Here is a 21678-nt window from a genome sequence, read left to right on the forward strand (position 1 = left end):
TTACCCCCTCTTATCCGATGAGACAATGGACAGAGAAACCTTTGAAACGTGTAAAGCAATTTATAGGCAGACTAGCTAGGCTGCGCTCACAAGACGCAGCCGGCCCTCGGCCAGGTCCGCCCCAGCCCCTCCAGGTCTCCCTCAGGCCAGCCTCTCTCTCTCCCGCCGTCGCGCGAGGCGGCAGTTGATGACCGCTGGCAGGCCGTTCCGATTAATAGAGGAGGGCCGGCGAGGCCTGCTGGCTCAGACACCACGCGGAGGCCGGGCACTGCCTGAGCCGCAGTTGAAGAAACCGCTCTTGAGCTGGACAGAGGCGGAGCAGAAGCTCAGGCTGAGCCAACAGAAGAGCCTGAAATGCGTGGAGCAATCCTAGGACAGCCCCCGGCGCGGGGCACTCTGGGACTTGTAGTTTGCCTCCCCACGGCACCGTTCCCACTTCGTCTGCCCGCCTTTCAACGTCGCCTTTATTCTTCCCTTCTCTCCCACACGGCGACTTCCTGTTCGCCGCACGTCCTCACGTACGCCTACACTACCCAGAAGTCTCTTCTTCACGTCCCAGCGCGGGCGGGCGCCGGCCGGCTCCTTTGGACTACAGTTCCCAGAAGTCCTCTGGAGCAGCGCTTCTCTCTCTCTTTCTCTCACTTCCAGGACCACAATTCCCGGAGACTTCGGCTTCCCGGCGTTTTTCCTTTTCCCTGATCTCTTCTGGAGCTGGCTGGGCTTCGGCCGGCCAGCAGTTCCACGGCGACGACGCGGCCTGTTGTGACCAGCCACAGGCTTTCCTCAGCGGCCCGTTTTTCTCTCCCCTCAGTTATCCCCCTCGCAGGCCGTCGCGGCCGGCCTGAGCGGTGACCTGGCGGGCCGCGCCTGCGCTCTGCTCCGTTTCCTGCCTGGCTGGTGGCGGCGGCCATTTTGTTCATCCTCCTCCTCCTCCTGTTCCTCCGGGTTGGAGCGCAGTGTCCGGAGCGGGCTGGGGGGAGAGAGCCCGAGAGCAGGGTTCGGTGCCTTTTCCTCTGTCCCCAGCCGGTGCCCGGAGCCCCCCTCCCCCTCCTCCCCGCCCCTTCCCCTCCCCAGCCCTGCCTTCCCTCTTGTCCCGGGATCGCTCCGTCGCACCCACCATGATGGAAGACGACGGGCAGCCCCGGACTCTGTGAGTACCCGAGACGGGGGGTGCCAGGCGCCGAGACGCCCAGGCACCAGGGGCTGCTGAGGGAGGGAGCAGGAGAGAGGGGGCCAAGCCGGGAGTCTAGGCGGCTCCCTGGCCAGGGTGGCGTGAAAGCGAAGTGCATTCCTCATCTGTCCCCTTTTCCTTGGAAAGGAAGCTCTCCCTTCCCCCAAACACAGTCACTTCCTGGGGTCTGGGGCTTGTCTCGACCTTTTTCTCTTTCGCCCTTCTTTGCACACCTTCCCTAGGCCGGGTTTCTGCACGGTTGAGGCTGTCAGGCCCAGGAGAGCTCCTGCTCCTCTGCTTTGGGGGCCCTGGGCCGGGCCGGGAGCTGCTGGTCCCCACGGGGGCAGGGCCTGGTGGGGGTGGACCTGGGGGTGGGACCGTCGCGGCATCCCCTGCGGGCCCCGAAGAATTCGCATTCACGCCCTTCACGTCCACAACGGGGTTGCTCCCAGCTCTTCACCCGTACTGAGCTCTCCTAGGAAGCCGGACACTCTTCCACCGCTCAAGCCCCTTCTCTCTGTTCAGTCCACGTGCCCCCGCCCACGCTGTCAGAAACACCAGCCTAAGCGCCCGCTACTTTTGAAGCGCAGCAGGGATGTCTTTTGCCGCCCGAGCATCTTTCCCTTCTTGGATAACGAAGTTTACTTTGAGCGCTCCCTACACTAAACTGACAACCAGTTAAACTCCTTTTGCTCTCTTGGTGTTGCCTCTTTTTAATCTGTTTGTGCGTCGGAACCTTCAGAGTCGGCTGAAATGATGTCTTCATCCGCTATTCAATGTGTGTCTTTTGGGAGCTTTTTCTCCTGTCTACTGTTGCTTTCTACCTGAAGCCCATTCTAATGAATGAATTTCATCTTCCAACCACTTAATTTGAGTTTCCATCCTTTCCTAATGAAGAGTGATGACTCAGCATTTGCGTTCCTTTCCAGATAGTGTGGCACTCCTTTCTCTCTGCTGCATTTTTTTTTCAAGTCCAAGTAGTTTCTAATTTAATGTTTGAATTGGGCACCTTCAGTTTTCCCATCCTGTCGAGGCTCAGCACTCCTACCTTAAGTACCAGGAGTCAAATGGTTGCTTTGTTTCTCTTACCTCTCCTGGTATTGATATGATGATCATAGTTCACTTGGCTCTGCTATCTGATGGGGAAATTTGGAGAAACAGATGAAGGTGGATGGGCACTCAGGGAGTTTGCCTAGCTTCTCATCTCTTAACTCCTACTGAAGAGAGTATGCTCTTCAGAAGGTGGATTTTCAATACAGATACAGATTTTTTTGTAACATTGAACTCTTTAATTCTTGTTTCTCTAATGTGCTATAGTATTTGCTATCCTGTTTTGAGAATTTAAGGCCACCTTAATTAAGCACATCAAATGCTTGAATGAAAAGCCTTCTTAATAGAGCCTTTCTATTTATGTTTTATGTGTCTTCCATATCTGCCTTCTCTTCCCAGAAAAGAGAATTGGAACATACTTGAAATTTGTCCTTTAACATCTGTTGAAGCCCAGGCTTGGTGTTTAGTTTGCAATGTGTACTTTGATGGACGCATCTGGGAATGCAAGATTTAATGCCTATCTGGCATGTATTTAACAAAGATAAAAGTTACCTTGTATATAAAAATCTGAAATGTCATCATTGCATCATAATAGCTACTGAATAAGTGATAAGTTCTCATGGCACATACTTCAATAACTCTATCCCTTCTTTACAAAGAGAAGTTCCTGGTTTTCTCATGCTAAATAATAATGCTTTCTCAATATCCTTTATCTGTCTTTGCATCTGTCTTGTCTTCATCTCTGTCAGACCTTCTCCAATAGAGTAATAAGCTGACTTCTTTATTACTTATTCCTGACTTCTACTTTCTCCAACCTACTGCCCTTTTCTCTGAAATACACTTGTTTTCTATGTTTACAATTGTCTAAAAATGTGACAGATAATTGAGTGAGTAAATAAACATCTTAAGCTCTGTTGTTCCTGTATGTCAGTATGTGTTCACTATTATCTTCCTTTTTCCTTCTCCCACTCTTCTCTATGGGAAGGGTTTTTTTTTGTTTTTTGTTTTTTTAAGACAAGGACTGCTACATCTTCCTAGGTCTTACCCCTGCAGCACTTAGTTCACTGCCTGGAACGTAAGAGGTACTCAAATACTTTTATAATGATTACACTTCTTTTGTTAAATTAACATTAAGTCCGTTTTTTAAAATCCTGATTGAATTATGATTATTATAGGCAGATATTACTGTCATACATGTTGCAGTCTGTTGATTTTTATATATTTTTTAAAACCTTCAAATGAAAAATCTTGAGAAAAAAGCAATGTTTCACAATTGGGATTTTTATTGTAGAATTTAATAAAAAATAATGCCTAGTCGTTTTTTAAAGTATACGTTTTATATATTTCTCCTCAAAGGGTTCTTTTAGTTACAAGTAGCATGATGAAAACTTTGAACATGATTTTAGAGGTTGATGTCTAATAGGGTTTTGTTTTGTTTATGGAGATCCTATATTTTGCATTGTGTTCTATGGATTAGGTTTTCAAGTGGCTAGTATGTTTTAAAAGAATGTGCTCTTAACAAAGCTTATCTTAAATTGTTTTCTTAAAATGCCTGTGTGTTACTAGTGAGGTTTTTTTCCTGCAGACACACACAAGCTAAGACATATGGTTCTATCTTCAGAAAACAATATGGTGTTTATAGCCTAGGTAGGTCTTTAAATATTCATTACCTACAGTATTACTAATTTATTTAATGGTATTTAAAGTGGTATAGAATTGCTTTGATGTTGAGCCTAAATTTTTATTTGTCATAAAGCTGCTTTAAAGGTCTATTTTCTGATGTTCTTTATTCTCATTGACATTTATTTTGGGGTATTATGTATTGGGTAACTTGTGATCTAAAAAGACAAACAAACGAGATCATGCTGTGTAACACTGGTGTTGGACTGGACTGCCTGACACCAGCCTTGTGAGACACATGCTTCAGGCTTGTGTTGTGTACAGCTTTGTAGTGCAGTGATTTGATCCATGGTATATCTGAGTCTACAGTACAACACTAAATATAATAGTGTTTTATTGTAGTTTATTTTCTTCATCTATCTTAAGCACCAAAACTAGTAGGAATTGGGATCATACCCCATGTTATGCAATGCCTTCTTTTAAGGCTTTTCTTTCTTGTTAGTTACTCAATCAAAAGGAAGAAATAAACCAGTGATACAGAGTACAAGCTGAACATCTATGAGCAAAACAGAAAATAACTCATAAAACAGCACTATAAAATTAAATAGGTATACCATGGATTTGGCTATATTGTGGCTACAATCAGCCCTTCATTCAACTTAATCATATTTTCTGTTTCTTTAAAGTGTGTGTGTGAGAATATTTCTTTGTATATTTAATTGGTCAACTCAGTTGTACTGCACCTTGCCTATTTCCTCCCCCTTGTCTGTTCCCTAAAATGAAGTGGTACTGACAAATTAATTAATTAGAAGTCTATTGAAGGATATTGTTGCAAAATCCCCTCTTGTATAGGAACTTGTCAAAAACGAAAGCAAAAAATGTTACTTTTATGGAAATTAGCCATAGTATTTTGTGTATAAATGGTGGTAATTTCAACCTTGCTAGGGGTACTCTTTTCACAGTTAGAGAGCACATTCAGTGTTGAAAAGGTGTCATTAATCTTCTGAAAGGCATGATGTTTTTAACTTAAAAATTCTGCCCAATTGGACATAGCAAGTAGTTTGGCCGTGTGAACTTTTGCATCCTGGGAAACCACAAGGTTTCTGGTCTCAAATTGGATTTTAACACTGATGTTAGGGGGATAAAGGTATCATATTCAGCTTTTAACACATCAATCTCTGCAGTTCCAGTTCTTAGAAGACAAAATAAACTCTAAGGTATGCCTTTACTTTTTTTATTTTTTGCTTGAGTTAAAACTCATTTTGGAATTTCCTAAATGTTCACTCTTTGTATTGACCTCTCAGTATAAGAATTGGAGCCAATTTGTCTTTTTCTCTGTTTTTTTTTATATACGTCTTTTAGGTAGAAATTATACATTTAAAAACCTGGAACTTCAGAATGGGTTGACTACTTCATAATCAGAACAGAAAGAAAGTTAAGTGTAGAAAAAAATTATAGGAGGAAAAAGATATTTCAATAAACTACTGAGAGATGATTTTCTTAATAGATCAAGCATTGAACCTTGTGTTAAATATTTTTGTTAGTATTTTGGGGGGACAGATTATTTTATGATGATGTAAAGGTACTTAAACACTATAATATGGTATTTCAAAAGCTATAAAAATGTGTCTTTATTATGTATCATGTTGCATGAAGGCACATAGAAGTTTATGAATTAGAGTAAAAGAAAGGTCTGAAATTTGGGTAAATGTTAGTTTAGATTAAGTAGGGAATTACGTCTTTTTTTATCCTGGTAAATTAAATTTAATATGTTCTTAATATATATTCTTTCCATGTTGTTAGGAGTTTCCCCCATCCTCTTCCAAAGGGTCTTGTTCTGTTGCCCAGGCTAGATCCACGTAGCAACATCACCCTCAAACTCCTTGGGCTCATGTGATCCTAGCTTCCCAATGTGCTAGGATTACAGACAGGTATGAGCCACCATGTCCAGCCTGGAAGGCCTTTTTTGTTAGTTTTTGAAATTTAGTTTGCTGCTTTAGCATTTACTTTCAGTGGAGATTTTTTTTTTTAATTAGGAAACCTTAAAACTGGATTTTTCTGTAAGTATGTCATGAAATTCTACACTTAGATATTAACACTTTGATCTTTGACATCAGTGCTAGAAATGTAAATTAATGTATGTAAATGTCTCTAGAAATTCTTCAAAATCTATAACTGATATAATTTGACTAGAAATAAAAAATCTTATTTAATAGCAGTAGATTTTATTATGACTGTTAGATGGAAGGTAATTAATGCCCATGCATTTTTTCCTGAACAAATCAATGTTCAAACAGTAATGCATACTTAAAATTATTAAAATTGTTTGAAATTCGTTATAATTCTGTTTTACTTTTGCTACTAACTGGCTTCGATATATGAAAATCAGTTTTATTCACTCTTTTCTTTTACAAATAAGCTAATCAGTTCTTTATGCCATATGAACGTAATGAGTAAAAAATCAAGATTACTTGTCCATTTTACTTATAGATAGGTCTACCCTGTACAAAAATAAACTATTCCGTAGGTACAGTCTCAAAAGCCCCTGAGTTAAGAAGGGGCAGGCAGTTGTCTATGGCTACCTCATAATACTTTAACCTTTGACTAATGCTGGGAGAAGTATGTCACTTCATTGGCCTAATGATGGGGCAATTCTTCAATTATGAAGACAAGATGGCATAATGGATTTAAACTCGTTTGTCCCTGCTTTAGTATTCTATTTAAGTAACATTGAGCATGTGTTCCAGTTTTAGAACATGTACACTAAGATTATTAGTACTCATTGAATTTCTTAACTGGAAAATTGCTGGTTATTCTTAATTGGAGCTTTTTTTTTTTTTAACTTAACCTTGGCTTTCTCAGGCAGTTTTTCCCTTTCAGTGTGTTCCATCTGAAAGCTGTTATGTACTTAAAATGGCAACCATGTTGCAAGGCTTATTTTGGTCTCAGTACTCAGTTTCCAGATGTTATATATTATATAGTTAGAAAAATAAAACTTATATCCTTTTACTTTCCAGAAGAAACTATGTTAACTTTTACAAATATTGTTTGGTTTATAAGGTTTATAACAGATGTCAATTTTTGAGGAATTATGCTGTGTGTACCAGAAAGACTTAAAATTTGGCAATGTATTGATTGATTAAGATTAATTCATGATATAAGACATAAATCAAGGTGGTCATCTTTGGTGGGTGGTTAAGTAGTGTTTTTCCTTTTCTTCTATAAGTTTAACTGTATTTAAAATCTTCATATACATTCAATTTGTAATTAAAGAGAAAAACAAATTTTTAGATATCCATGGTTAAAAGTATAGATTTGTATTTTTCTCTGAATTTCTAAAGAAACCTTTGTATTTACTTTGATGTCTATGTAAAGGTATATTTTGTTGATTCTAATGCATTTTAGACTAGGAAATTTAATATTTTACCCTGCTCTTCTAAAACAAAACAGTGATGACATCGCTGCTAACAGTCTTAGCCAAAAACAAAAACATAAACCCCCTTACCCTCTGTGTGTTTTTCTGTAACTTTAATTCTGTTCTTAGTTCACATAATTGCTTTGGTTGGGAGTCTTAAGATAAAATTACTTTATGTCTAATACCCTTTTTTGACCAGGTGTTTTAATGACTTAGGATTGTGTGTATATTTGTGTGTGTGATAAATTATTTAGAATTAGAAAATATGGTTGCTGAGACTGGTTTAAATTTTTAACAATTAGAATAAGGTGAGAAATATCTAGGGTAAGAATACTATAGCATTGGGGTGTGCAAAGTCACACTGATATGTTCTTTATAACGTCTTTTGAATGGTATATTAGTGGCCTAAGAATAATAGTTGCTTTCCTGATTAAGAGTTAATCTTACTTTCATAGGATCAGGATTAATTGGAAAAATTTTATTGAAGACAGAAAATTGAAATAAAAGGTGATGAATTGAATGATAATGAATTAGACCCAGAACTGAAGGAAATTGTTGATAATGTATTTTTTTTCCTTCTTGTACAGATACGTAGGTAACCTTTCCAGAGATGTGACAGAAGTCCTTATACTTCAGTTATTCAGTCAGATTGGACCCTGTAAAAGCTGTAAAATGATAACAGAGGTAAGATCTTCCCAGTTTCATGTGCTGTCAATTAGTGTGATGTTTTAATGTTTCAAGATTTATAGGTAGTGGAGGCGGGACACAATTATAAGAGAGACTTTACCTAACATATGGAATCAGTGTAACCTGGTTCTTTGTACCCTTGATGAATCCCCAACAATTAAAAAATATATATATTATATATATATGATAAGTTGAATTTGTGTCATTTTAAAAATTCATTTTAAGTCTTAAGTTATTCTGGAAGAGGGATTTGTTGTGTTGACTTACTACTTTGATTAGGCTGACAAGCTAGGCTTAGGATAGAGTTTTGAGAGGGCAGAGGTTCTGTGCTACTAATCTCAAATGGTCATTATTCATATTGTAGTTATATTTAAGTGGATCTGCTTATTGTGAGAATGGTGAAAAGCTTGATGGTATTTCATATAATTCCAATAAGAATGTTAACAACTTAGTGTATATTTGAAGTTTGGGAATTGGTTTATGAAAAAGAACGTTAGATTGTCGCCATAGTGCAGCATCACGCATTTGGTGTCCATGTACATACTAATGACTGAGCAAGTTTGTGTAGATGGGCATTTACATTATTAGAGTAATGATTTTGTTCTCCTTTTTTCAAAGAAAACTTTATATTTTTCCTGGGTAAGACTTTGTATGTAATAGTGTCCAGTAACTCATGCTATGGGTTTTTTTCTTCTTGTCTTTTTGTTTACTCATCAACGTGATTTTTGGGGGGGACTATTTACCGTGCACCAGACACTAGAGTAAGTGCTAGGGATACAGTGGTGAATAGGATAGTTCCTAGCCCCATAGAATTTTGCAGTCTAGTGCAAAACCAAAGAGAGCAGGCACTTAGTATATATTAAGAAGATAATAAATGGCATGGAAGGAGACATCTTAAAGTGCTATAGGAGAACGTAAGTATACAGTGTAGTTTTAGATGAAGGGAGGCTTCTTGGAGGAGTCAGTGCCTAGGCTGAAACCTAAAAGAATAGTGATAGAAACTATTTAGAAAGAAATTTGGGGAAGAAAAGATTCCAGATAGAAGATTATTGATCCAGGCTGGTAGAGGAGAAAGAGAGAAAACTAGAAACTAGCATGGTTGGAGTTTAAGATGAGATTAGTCATAAGAGATGGCAGGAGATGAGGCAGGACTGTTTGAAAAGGGCCAGAAACTGTGCTAAGGAGTTTGTTTTATTCGGAGATGGGGATTGTTAAAAATCTGGTCTTTCGATTATCTTTCCTAATTAATGACAGTCATTGTTATGTTTTTGTATATTTTTCTTTCTTCTTGTATTTCCTTATTCATTCATTGTTTCATTAGTGAAAAAAATTCCTTTGTCCTAGGCCCTATTCAGGGTACTGGGATATAACAAATGGGAAGCCAGACAAATGAGGTCCCCAGGTAAATAGGGTTAAGAGCAGTGAAGACAATAAAACAGAGTTCTGTGATGTTTGGAGGGAGTGCTGTATAGGCTAGATGGTGAGGGAAGATACTAGCTATTTTAGCTGAGACAGGGATAAGAAGATGGTACTATCTATGGTAAGAGCTGGAATCAGAGGAAACATCAAATACAGATGCCTTGCATTGGTAATGAACTTATGTTTGTGGAACTGAAGATTAGGATGGCTGGAGCCTGGTGAATAATGAAGGAGGGTGGTAGGAAATGGGCCTGACTAGGTAGACAGGATTCAGAATCCCATAGGCCAGTATGGGCCATGACAAAGTTAAGGTTTTACTGTGGTTGCAGTGGCAGACCACTGGAGGAACAAGCATGGAAAGGGAGAAACCGACTGGATTTATTTCACTTGGTAAGAAATGATGGAGACTTTTCTCACAATGGTAGCTAAAGAAGTAGAGGTAGATTTGGGATATATTTTGTAGATAATATTGAGAGGACTGGATTGTCTATGGGACCTAAGGAAAAGGAAGAGATCGGTGATGCTATTTACTAGAATGAGGATGACAGGCACAGGATGGATGGGGGAGTGGTGGGACCAGGAGCTCTGCTTTGGCAGTGTAAGGTTTAAGGAGTGCATTAGACATCTAAATGGACTTTATATGTAGGCAGTTGGATAGGCTAGATTGGAGCTCTGGAGGGACCAGTGCTGAAGCTTGCATGGTATTTCAAGCCATGGAACTAGATGAGGTCTGCTAAAGAGTGATGGGAGAAGAGTAAGTAGAGGCACTGAGGCCCAGCCCTGGAGCAGCTCAACAGATACAGAGTTAGAGTTTATGTCAAGGAGGAAATATCCTCCAGTGAGGAAACAGGACAACCAAGGGAATGTGGTAGGATCAAGAGAAGGGATTATTTATTTTTATTATTTATTTATTTATTTAATTTTTTTTAGAAACAGAGTTTCACTTTATTGACCTTGGTAGAGTGCCGTAGCATGACAGCTCACAGCAACCTCCAACTCCTGGGCTTAGGCAGTTCTCTTGCCTCAGCCTCTGGAGTAGCTAGGACTACAGGCGCGCACCACAACACCCAGCTATTTTTTTGTTGCAGTTTGGCTGGGGCCAGGTTCAAACCCACCACTCTCAGCATATGGGGCTGGCGCTCTATCCACAGGCACCACCCAAGAGAAGAGATTGTTTAAAGGAGGGTAGCAGTCAACTGTTTTGAATTCTGCTTGTAAGTCAAGATAAGAACAGAAAAGGGATCATAGAGGTAGCAGAGGTCATTGGTGAGCTCAACATACAGTGTCAATGGCGTGGTTGGCTTGGAGGCTAACAGGAGTGGTTAGGAGAGAATGGGATGTGAGAAAGTGGAGTCACTAGAAAGTTTTTGAGAAACATTTGTCAAAAATTTATCTTTGTATATTTTTAAAAAGCTGTGTGTGTATTACAGCCATTTGAGGGTAGAGGTACTTGCAATGAATTTTCATAATTTATCTGTATTCTGGAATACCTAGATTTGAACTTTATAGTTATAAAATCTCATATTTGACATTTATGTCATCCAACAAAAATTGGTGACAACACTAGGGTAATGACATAATTGATTTTTAAGAGCGTCACTTGGTAGTGGTATAAATAGGAGGTATCTAAAGGTCATGAATGTTTGTAGACTGTTTAACGTGTAGGTATTTATTTTTCTTTCATAAATTTCATTTCAGTATATGAAAAATCCTTTCCCCCCAATCTTTTCCTTGAAAAGTTTATTATAGATTCTGCTTTTCTTTTATAGCAGGCTTCCTCAAATTGCAGCCAACCTAGGACCTTTATCCAGCCCACCAGGTGTTTTTGCTGCCACTGCCTGGCCTACTTAGCAGGCAGCTCACCCCAGAGCCCGCAGTCCGGCCCTCCAACAGTCTGAGGGACAGTGAACTGGCCCCCTGTTTAAAAAGTTTGAGGACCCCTGCTATATAGTATATACTACACACACACACACACACACACACACACACACACACACACGTACATGCATTTATGCATATTTTGAATGGAATCTGGCCCAATATTAGATAAATTTGAAATCAGTATGCCTGAGTAGACTAGTTTCCTAAAAGGCATGTATGATTATCTACCGTTAGATCCCTGTGTATTCTACTTTATTTATTAATCTTTCCCTTAGAGAGCAAGAGAAGATATAGGATTAAAAGAGAAAATTGACTCACACAATCTTAGCTGCTTATTTACTTTTAATTCCTTTCTTCAGTGAATTTTTCTGCTAAAGGTTAACTCTTTACAAGACTTTTAAGTGTGTATTTTTATTTGGACTCAGTCCCCACATTTCCTTGCCTCTTAAGAACAGCATTTCATGGCTATAGCAGTAGGATTTTGTGTGCGAACCTGTAGCCGGTCCTAATAGTTCCTCTTTTCCCCTCAAGTGCTTCACCACTATTAGACATCTTACGATGTTGGACTTTTCTTCTAAAACTTTCCTAGAATGAAAAGCAATAAATTATTGAAAAGATGTTTATTTTATCTGTTTTTTTGTTTTTTTGAGACAGAGTCTCACTTTGTTGGCCTCTATAGAGTGCCATGGCATTGTAGCTCACAGAAACCTCAAACTCTTAGGCTCAAGAATCCTCTTGCCTCAGAGACTCGCTTGAGCCCAGGAGTTGGAGGTTGCTGTGAGCTGTGATGCCACGACACTCTACCCAGGGTGACAGCTTGAGGCTCTGTATCAAAAAAAAAAAAAGAATCCTCTTGCCTCAGCCTACCAAGTAGCTGGGACTCTAAGCCGCCCATCACAACACCTGGCTATTTTTTTTAAAGACAAGATCTCACCCTGGCTCAGGCAACCTGTGAGCTCAGGCAATGTACCTACCTCAGCCTCTCAAGTACTGGCATTACATTTTATCTGGTATTTTTATCCCTTGTAAGTCCTAGCTACAATTCTACATTTTAAATATTCTTGGAGGGCATTTTACATTGAATAATGATGAATGTTTCTCACCTTACATAAAAAGGTGAATCCTTACAGTTGTGCAGATTCAGACCCATTTTTAAGAATTCTTTTGACCACTAGTATATTTCTCTAGTCTTTGAAAGATATAATCCAAAGTATATAGAAACTTCAATACATTATACTATTTTGAAAGATAAGGAATTCATTTCAGTAGCTAGTTATAAATCTTAAATTTTCTTGTTTTCTCGTTTTTTCCTTATCTAAAAAATATGTAATCCTGTCTTTATAGCAGTACAAAAATACCATCATTTGTGGTACTAATTCTAGTTTTGATGCAGAGTAAAGTGTATAAAGTTGGTTTATTTCTGCATTTTTAGAAGTTGGTTTTTCCTGTATTTCTCTATCCTGCGGTATAGTTTATGAAGGATTATGATGCCTAGGTAGAATTGACTGTTGTAAAAATAATGTTGGAAGAGAAGCAGTGATAAGGAGTGGTCTTCAGTAAATCTGAGTTTAAAGTTTTCTTTTGGTCTAATATAAGCTTGTCTTTTATGTTTAATGTACTTTACCAGAATTCTGTGTTTTCTTTTTTCTTTTATTTTAGAGACAGGGTCTGGCTCTGCCACCCAGACTGGACTGTAGTGACATGATTATAGTTCACTGCAACCTCAAACTCCTGGGCTCAAGCAATCCTCTTGCCTCAGCCTCCTGAGTAGCTGGGACTACAGGCATGTGGCACCATGCCCAGCTAATTTTTAAGTTTTTTTTATAGATACAGTGTCCTCACTTTGTTGCTCAGGCTGATCTTGAGCTCCTAGCTGCAAGCAGTCATCCCAACTCAGTTTCCCAATGTACTAGGATTACAGGTGTGAGCCTCCATGCCCAGCCTGTGTTTTCATTTAATACTGATGATCATGATTCTATACTATTTTATATTTTTGTTTGAGTACAAAAGCATTCTGAGGTACAAAGTCAAGTTTCACTTTAAATCTTATTTTTTAAGTGTTAGGCTTTCATAAGCTTATGCAATCTCATCTTGTACGTTCCTAGCTGTCAGTAATGTTTTTTCCTGGATTTTCTTCTCAGCAACCCGATAGCAGAAGGGTCAACTCTTCTGTTGGATTTTCTGTTTTGCAGCATACAAGCAATGACCCATATTGCTTTGTGGAATTTTATGAACACAGAGATGCAGCTGCTGCATTAGCTGCTATGAATGGGAGAAAAATTTTGGGAAAGGTAAGATAATAGAGCGATGGCACCTTATGAGTACATGTATTTGCATGTTCAATTAGTTTGTATTCTTTCTTAGCAGTTTTTTAAACAGATTTTCAGCTGCTGAGTGGTGATTTTACTTTATTCAGCCTAATGCTTTTTCAGAAATAATCCTGCTTGATAAATTATTTTATAAATGGTAAGTGTTATAACTCATGACATGCCTAATAATTGTATGAAATATAATCTTTATTTTTAGGAGGTCAAAGTAAACTGGGCAACAACACCAAGTAGCCAGAAAAAAGATACTTCCAGTAAGTACTTCTGCTGCATTTTACTGTGGAAGAGTTCTGAAATTATCCTGGCAGCATTACCAGCTTAAACAGGGTTTCTTCCTCCTTTAGTGTTGCCTAAAAAAGGTTTAGTAGCCGACAAATTAAGTATTTGATTAAATGCTTTGATTTCAGATCACTTCCATGTGTTTGTTGGGGATTTGAGTCCAGAAATTACAACAGAAGATATCAAATCAGCATTTGCCCCCTTTGGTAAAATATCGTAAGTATCATGATCAGTACTTCACTTGCTAGATAATAGGCAAAATTGTACATGATTAACTTGTAAACTGAATTAAGATTTCCTTTTTCTAGTTAGTGTGATTTTTTTTGTTTGTTTCTGTATTTCAGTTTTTTAAAAAATTTGTTTTCTTTTTTCAGTAGTAGATGTTGTTGAAAATGTTAATGTCATTTCAATGTTTTGGGGTCTTGTTTTCATCTAATCCTGTGTATAATATGTTAAAAAAATTTAAGTGATTGTGTTTGTTATCTTTGAAGCACATGTTTGAATGGTAAAACTTATAAAGCACAGCTTTTTGTCAAATGTTTTCAAAATTTGGTGGTTAAGGATAAATGGATTAATCAAAAGTAAATGTGTTTATATTGTGTATTAAAAGTAAATGTGATTTATACTGGGGAATGTGTAAATGGGGAAGAGTAGGTAAATCCTTGGATATGTTGTGGTTAAATTAGAAATGTTCATGTTTTATTATAACAAATGTGTTGTGATATTTTAGCTATAAGTGAAAAATAATACTATTACAATGTTAAAATGTTTCAGTGTTATAACGAATTAATCAGTAGTGTTTTTTGGTTAATGATACTTGATTCTGCTAGTTAGGGGTTAAATGTGGTTTGATTTTTAGCAAAATTTATGCACCAGTTTTACTGTTGTTACTTGATCAAATATATTGGAAAACTGAAAATGTTTATAAGTTTTATAAAATGCTTATCACAGTTTATCTTTCTGCTTAAAATCAATTTATTTTGTATATTTCCTATAGATTAAAATTAAATGTTTAGTACTACTTTACAGGAGTATGTTTCAACTAAGAACAACAATTTTTTTCTCTATACAATTTGTTGTTCTGTAGATTTAATTTATTTGAAAGATTTAATTCTTAATTTTCTGTTTTAATGTTTGCTTTTCTTTTTAATGTAAATGTGGTAAGTAGTACTATTTTAAAAATCAGTATATAAATAATACAGGTTACTGTTTTCAATATTTATACCTGAGACCTGCAGTTTTTCTAAAGTCCAAGTCACAATTAAAAGTAATAGCATTCTGGTTATTTTGCAGAATTGCTCATAAGAATGGACAGGATCTTGAAGGCTAACTGCAAGGAACTGTGCACACTGGAACTCAGTTGTAGATTTTTTTTCTCATTTCTATTTATTCTTATTATACATTATTTATATATACATATTTTAGTATTTACATTTTAACATTCTATATTCAGTGGAGTTCTATATTTCCAATCATTTTAACTTACTCACTAAAATTTCTGTGTAAATTTGTTGTTTTCGTACTGGTGTGCTTAGCATTGTTGTTAGTTTTTTATTCTCCTTTCTTAAATTTCTGAAAATGTCAATTTTTCAAAATTTACAGCTGCCCAAACTCCAAAATGATGGTAGAGAATTGACCAAGAAAAATAAAGAAATCTGTTAACAGGCCATGTATGCCTTTTTAATTCCTATTTTTTCCTCTTTTTCAATTTTTTAATATTTCATATATTTTATATCACTAGGCAGAAGACATTTAACTATTTAGAGATTGCATGGTAAAGTAGTTAGCATTGTTACAGTAATTTATAGAATCAGTAAACCTTAGAGGACACTAGCAAATAGAATATTAGAAAAGGAAACTATTGTTCCTGTTAATCTTCAAATTTGAGCATTTAGTTTAGAAAGCACAGGCTATTTGATTAGGTTGCATGTTTATTACATGTTTTTGTCCTACTGCTTTTTTCTAACAGGTAAAGAAGCATTAGGGAGAGTTCAGGAATGGCTGTAGTTAATTAGGGCTAACTGGAATTTTATTTTAAAAATGCTCACAATACAGTGTGTGTGGTTCCTTTTAGTTTTTGTTTTGAGCGTGACTCTTACTTCCCTCATTTAGCTGTGCTTCTTTTCACAGGGATGCTCGGGTAGTTAAAGACATGGCAACTGGAAAATCCAAAGGCTATGGTTTTGTATCTTTTTATAACAAACTGGTACGTTCTTCCAACTCAATTTAAATTTTTTAATACTAAATTTAGTTATTAGTTAATATATCGAATATGAAACTTGAATGTGCTTGGATATTAACAACAAACATAACTTTTATGTAATTTTGTGTATGTTTTAATAACAGGGTATAATTTCTTTCATAAACTTGGAAATAAATAGCTGGGGAAAGATAGGGTGTTGGCTGGGTGCAGTGGCTCACGGCTGTAATCCCAGCACTTTGGGAGGCTGAGGTGGGTGGATTGCATGAGCTCACAGTTCGACACTAGCCTGAGCTAGAGTGAGACCCTGTCTCTAAAAATAGCTGGGTGTTGTGGTGGGTGCTTGTAGTCCCAGCTACTCTGGCGGCTGAGGCAAGGGAATTGCCTAAACCCAAGAGTATGAGGTTGCTGTGAGCTATGATACCAGGGCACTTACCCAGGGTGACAAAGTGGGACTCTGTCTCAAAAAGAAAAAAAAAGGGTGTTATATGGAAGATAACTGCAGTTGTATTTGTGTCTTTGATATATTGGAAGTAAAGCACAAGTCTGGGGCAGATGAACTAATCTGAATTTGGAGGGTAGGTAAATTATATTCAGTTTAACCACGAAAATCTCAATTTGAACTCTTTTAAATTATTCATACTTTTATAGCTGGGATGTTAATGACTATAGCAAATAATATAAATTAAAATTTAAACAGTTCATCTTGATTTTTCCCTGTGATTCTTTAAGAAATATACCAAAATATCTAAACATTTGCATTAACTGTAATGTTAAATAGTAAAGTGGGCTTTGATATCACAATAGTTTCAGCAACTTAAAGTACCTACATTTTAAAAATAGGTAACTTAAATTACCTGCATTTTATTGAAGTGGTAAAATAAAAGACCAGAGTTGTTCTATGTGTCTTAGATTAATTGCAGATACACACTGGTTTGGGTAATCTAAACTCATTTTCTATCAATAGCCATTGTGTAGCCTTCTAAATCATAATGCAGAGATTTTCTATCTTAAAACCAGTTTTAAATCTTGTGCCATAATTTATCACTGTTAGAATGTAGATTTGTGGGAGTAGGTGATTTAGGTCATAATTTTAGAGTTTTTATATATTCTTCAGTAAAAATGAAAATTCAACCACAAAATTAAGATACCTGAAAATAACTTTGTCTTGTATGAATTCTATTTTCTTTTTATTCAAATGTATATACTTGAGAAACTAAAAATAGTTCTTGAGATAATCAGTGGATTATGTGATTTTTCTTTTCTTACATTTTTGAACTATGATAATTTTCCTTGAACTAAAATGTTATCTTGGCATTTTGAAATCTATAAATAACAATAGCTTTTATGAAATCACTCAAGTCAAATCATTTTTCTGGTTGGTAATAGATCAGTGTTAATATTTAGGATGTTTTTGAATTCATCTAGTGATGAGATTTATTAGATCCAGCAGTGCCAGCATTTTATTTCATCTTACCAAGTCTTATATATGACTATTTTCTTTGTGGTTGTTCTTTTTCTTCTTTTCTCCATAGGATGCAGAAAATGCAATTGTACATATGGGAGGTCAGTGGTTGGGTGGTCGTCAAATCAGAACCAATTGGGCCACGCGTAAACCACCTGCACCTAAAAGTACACAAGAAAGTAAGATTTGTCTGCTGTATATGTTACAATTATGGATTCTTCAGAAGAGGATGTACTAGTATAGTCTTAATTTTTTAATATTTAGTATTGCAAGACTCATTTTGGATTTCATTATGTGAAAATTGGGCTGTGATATAAGTATTTTTGGAGCTGTAAACCACTTGATTTTAAATCTGTATCATATCATAGCATAAAAAAATTATATTTTTTCCTCCCATTGAGGCACAACTGAATAGTACATAATAATTAACAAAAGATAGTTTTTATAATAACTGCGTAATAGTCAACTTTTTGGTTTTCTTTTTGCATATAGATAACACTAAGCAGTTGAGATTTGAAGACGTAGTAAACCAGTCAAGTCCGAAAAATTGTACTGTGTACTGTGGAGGAATTGCTTCTGGGTTAACAGGTATTATGCTTGGTTTTCTGATTGCCTTCTTTATGGCACTTCATCACTACTTAGTGTGTATTTTATGATATACATCAGTCCTAAGAATTTAATTTGCATGTTTTTTGTTTCATAGATCAGCTTATGAGACAGACTTTCTCACCATTTGGGCAAATTATGGAAATAAGAGTTTTTCCAGAGAAGGGCTATTCCTTTGTCAGGTAATATCCTACCTGTAATTCATTATTAGTTTTACATTTGATTCTCAAGGTATCAGAGTTTATTATTTTGATACTGAACTTTACCTCTATCATGTACTTTAGGAAAAATACCCATTCACATGTATAAACTAATGAGTCCCTGTGTTACTGTGTTAAATTCTTAAAAAAAAAACAAAAGGCAAAACCTTATGATTTTTTTTTCTCTTAGATTTTCAACCCATGAAAGTGCAGCCCATGCTATTGTCTCAGTGAATGGTACTACAATTGAAGGACATGTGGTTAAATGCTATTGGGGTAAAGAATCTCCTGATATGACTAAAAATTTTCAACAGGTAATTCGATTTTTCATAGCACTTTTTCAAAGTTTTCCATCTTACGTATCTACATAAAAGCTTTGGAAACTCTGTAAAATAAACAATAAAATAAAAATTAAGCTAATAGCTACTTTCAATTGATTGTATTAATGCTGTTTCAAAATTGATTATTTTGCGGTATTAACTGAATCTTAATACTTTCTTTTCACAGGTGTCACCACCCCAATAAACTTAGACAATGATAAATAACAGAGTCCTATTCACATAAGGGTGCTTACTTAGTTTTTCTCTTCCTTGTCTCCCACTCTTTCTTCAAATACGGTGTTTCTTTCTTGTTCCCTAAAATAGCAATTTGCTTTTTCCTAGGTTGACTACAGTCAGTGGGGCCAGTGGAGCCAAGTGTATGGAAACCCACAACAGTATGGACAGTATATGGCTAATGGGTGGCAAGTACCACCTTACGGAGTATACGGGCAGCCATGGAATCAACAAGGATTTGGAGTAGAGTAAGTTGTTAGGGTTTCCGTATTGAAGCAGATATTGTTCTAACAAGGGACATAAAAGTATGTTTTCCTAGGGAGGATATACTTAAATTATATACATTGACCTATGTGGCGTTTTAAACATTAATGGAAATAATCTGAAATGTGATTTATGGTGCTAAAAAGTTGCCTGGGTGAAAAGGAAGGTTGGGGTGGCATTTAGTGCCTTCTGCTATCCCTGTAAACAGTTGGTAGAATTTGACTTATATTTGCAATGGACTATTTCACTTATTTTTGCATGTCAAAGATATTTGTCTAGACATGTTCATAAATGTGACTTTTTTTGTTTTGTTTTGAGACAGTCTCACTATATCACTCTGGGTAGATTGTCATGGCATCACAGCTCACAGCAACCTCAAACTCTTGGGCTTAAGTGATTCTCTTACCTCAGCCTTCCAAGTAGCTGGGACTAAAGGCACCTGCCACAACACCCAGCTATTTTTTTGTTGTCATTGTTACTGTTATTTGGCAGGCCTGTGCTGTGTTCGAAACTGCCAGCCTGGTTGTATGTGGCTGGTGCCCTAGCCACTGAGCTACAGGCGCCAAGTCAATATGATGATTTTGTACCTGTTTGTGTCATGGTTAAGAAATCTCAAAGATACATATGACACAGAATAACCTGTTCTGACCCCCCTTTGTTGTTAGAATGAGTTAAATCTCTTATAATTGGTTGTAAGTTGGTAGACCATGTGTGCAATACATGATGGGTAGATATGTTGAGACATTTATCATTTTTTTTAAAGTCAGTTTTTAGATACTCTTCAGAGATGTCATTGTGCTGAGTTGTGGTTACCTTAACAGAAATTTAAGGCTAATAGTGGTATATGTATTCTACACATATCTTCTTTGATTATTTGTTGTAGGTTTGTTGATTTCTAGTTGTCTATTCTGTGGTTAGGCTTTGCTTAATTTTTATGTAACTGTGTAGATCAGTGGTTCTCAACCTTCCTAATGCTGTGACCCTTTAATACAGTTCCTCATGTTGTGGTGACCCCCCCCCAACCATAAAATTATTTTCGTTGCTACTTCATAACTGTAATTTTGCTACTGTTATGAATTGTGATGTAAATATCTGATATGCAGGATGTATTTAGATGACCCTTGTGAAAGGGTCATCTGACCCCTGGGTTGAGAACCGCTGGTATAGATGATATGTAGTATTTTCTTCTTATATTTGCTGAAGATTATTTTCTTTTTCTTCTAAGTCAATCACCTTCTGCTGCTTGGATGGGTGGATTTGGTGCTCAGCCTCCCCAGGGACAAGCTCCTCCCCCTGTAATACCTCCTCCTAACCAAGCTGGATATGGTATGGCAAGTTACCAAACACAGTGAGCCGGGACTCTTAAAAAAAAATTATAATTCATGATAGGCTTCAATTTCCTGTGACACTCTGAAGACACGAAAGTAGACGTCGGAAAATGAAAATATTTATTTTAAAAATTGAAATGTTTGGAACCTTTAGCACAGCTTTGCTTTGGTGAAGGACACATGTCTTCTAGTTCTGCCTTTTTAAGTTTTTGTTCATGATGGATATGAACATGATTTTTCTTTGTGTACAAAAACTAAAATAAAGTCAATAAAGACAATTCTGACTACAAATTTTGATATAATAGGAGAAATGGGTAATACATTTTGATTCTTACAGATACAATTCCATTTTTATCTTGCTGTTCAGTATTTTAACTCACTGTATTTTTAAAAGAGCAAAAAAGGGAGGATCGTGAAAAACTGGGAATCACATATAAGTTCATCCTGAATCCTGATACTCCCCTACCTTGTCCTGAGGTGGACCACATTTGAAGTCAGCAGGAAAGAGTGTGATATTGAGAAGAAATGCATGATATTGAAGTCGCTTTGGAGGAAATATTTTAAAGAAACTGAAGCCAGACTGAAATTTTGTACCCTAAATAAGGAACAGCATTGTCTGAGTTACTTGAGCAAATATTGGTGGTCCCCACGTTACGACATATTTTTGAAATTTCCAAAAGTGTTGATTATTAAAATTGTAGTATATTACATTTCATTTGGGGGGGAATATTCCAAGTATGGTGTTTGTATTAAAGTCAGACAGTCATACTTGTGCTTTTACATGAAGTTTAAATGATATACATTGTAAATATTGAGTAACTACAGTGTTTAAAAAGCATGCTTCAACATAGAAGTAGCAGCAATGTAATTATTTGAAGTAACACTTAATACAACTTCACTGCATTGAATGCAGTGGGTTGATCAGAATGTTTAAGACTGACATTTTTCAAGGTTGGCTACTATGTAAAATTAAAATTACACAAATTACGCAGAAAAAGCCTTAATTTTAATTTCATACAAATCTTTGACACATTAGTACATTCTAAAATGTCATTGGAAATTAGGGATTTGTTTTTGGTTTTGGGGGGTTTTGCTTTACTTGGTATGTAAATACCTTGATTAAAACCTTGTAACCCAATTTCAAGGTTACTATAAGTTGTATAGTACAAGCGTTTTTTAAAAATCTTGGGGTGTTTATAAAAATTAGATATA

The 21678-nt window shown here is 36.8% G+C and overlaps 1 protein-coding gene across 6 annotated transcripts; it reads left to right on the top strand.

Moving 5' to 3' along the window:
• The first annotated feature begins 541 nt into the window (after positions 1–541).
• Positions 542–21452, top strand: TIAL1 (TIA1 cytotoxic granule associated RNA binding protein like 1). Of its 6 annotated transcripts, none has more exons than XM_012803638.2 (13): positions 542–1150; positions 3807–3868; positions 7844–7940; positions 13385–13534; positions 13770–13824; positions 13978–14065; positions 15980–16055; positions 17585–17693; positions 18007–18102; positions 18218–18302; positions 18511–18634; positions 18983–19122; positions 20364–21452. In XM_012803638.2, exons 3-13 carry the CDS (start codon positions 7929–7931, stop codon positions 20488–20490), a joined length of 1062 nt encoding a protein of 353 aa, XP_012659092.1. In that variant the 5' UTR covers positions 542–1150; positions 3807–3868; positions 7844–7928; the 3' UTR covers positions 20491–21452. The 6 variants fall into 6 exon arrangements, with proteins under 6 accessions (XP_012659092.1, XP_003787162.1, XP_003787163.1 ...); XM_023511660.1 differs by lacking the exon at positions 542–1150 and adding an exon at positions 3081–3303; XM_003787114.3 differs by lacking the exon at positions 3807–3868.
• The last annotated feature ends 226 nt before the right edge of the window (positions 21453–21678 follow it).

Source organism: Otolemur garnettii, unplaced genomic scaffold (assembly GCF_000181295.1).
Source record: "Otolemur garnettii isolate 467f Iridium unplaced genomic scaffold, OtoGar3 scaffold00021, whole genome shotgun sequence".
In the NCBI taxonomy this organism is placed as follows: Eukaryota; Metazoa; Chordata; class Mammalia; order Primates; family Galagidae; genus Otolemur; species Otolemur garnettii.

Excerpts from the sequence above, each read along its gene's own strand:
- TIAL1 (XM_003787114.3), top strand. The coding sequence starts at position 1,119 with ATGATGGAAGACGACGGGCAGCCCCGGACTCT. Across the intron at positions 7,941-13,384 it reads GCTGTAAAATGATAACAGAG|CAACCCGATAGCAGAAGGGT; the intron begins GTAAGATCTTCC and ends TTTTCTTCTCAG. Across the intron at positions 19,123-20,363 it reads CAACAAGGATTTGGAGTAGA|TCAATCACCTTCTGCTGCTT; the intron begins GTAAGTTGTTAG and ends TTTTCTTCTAAG.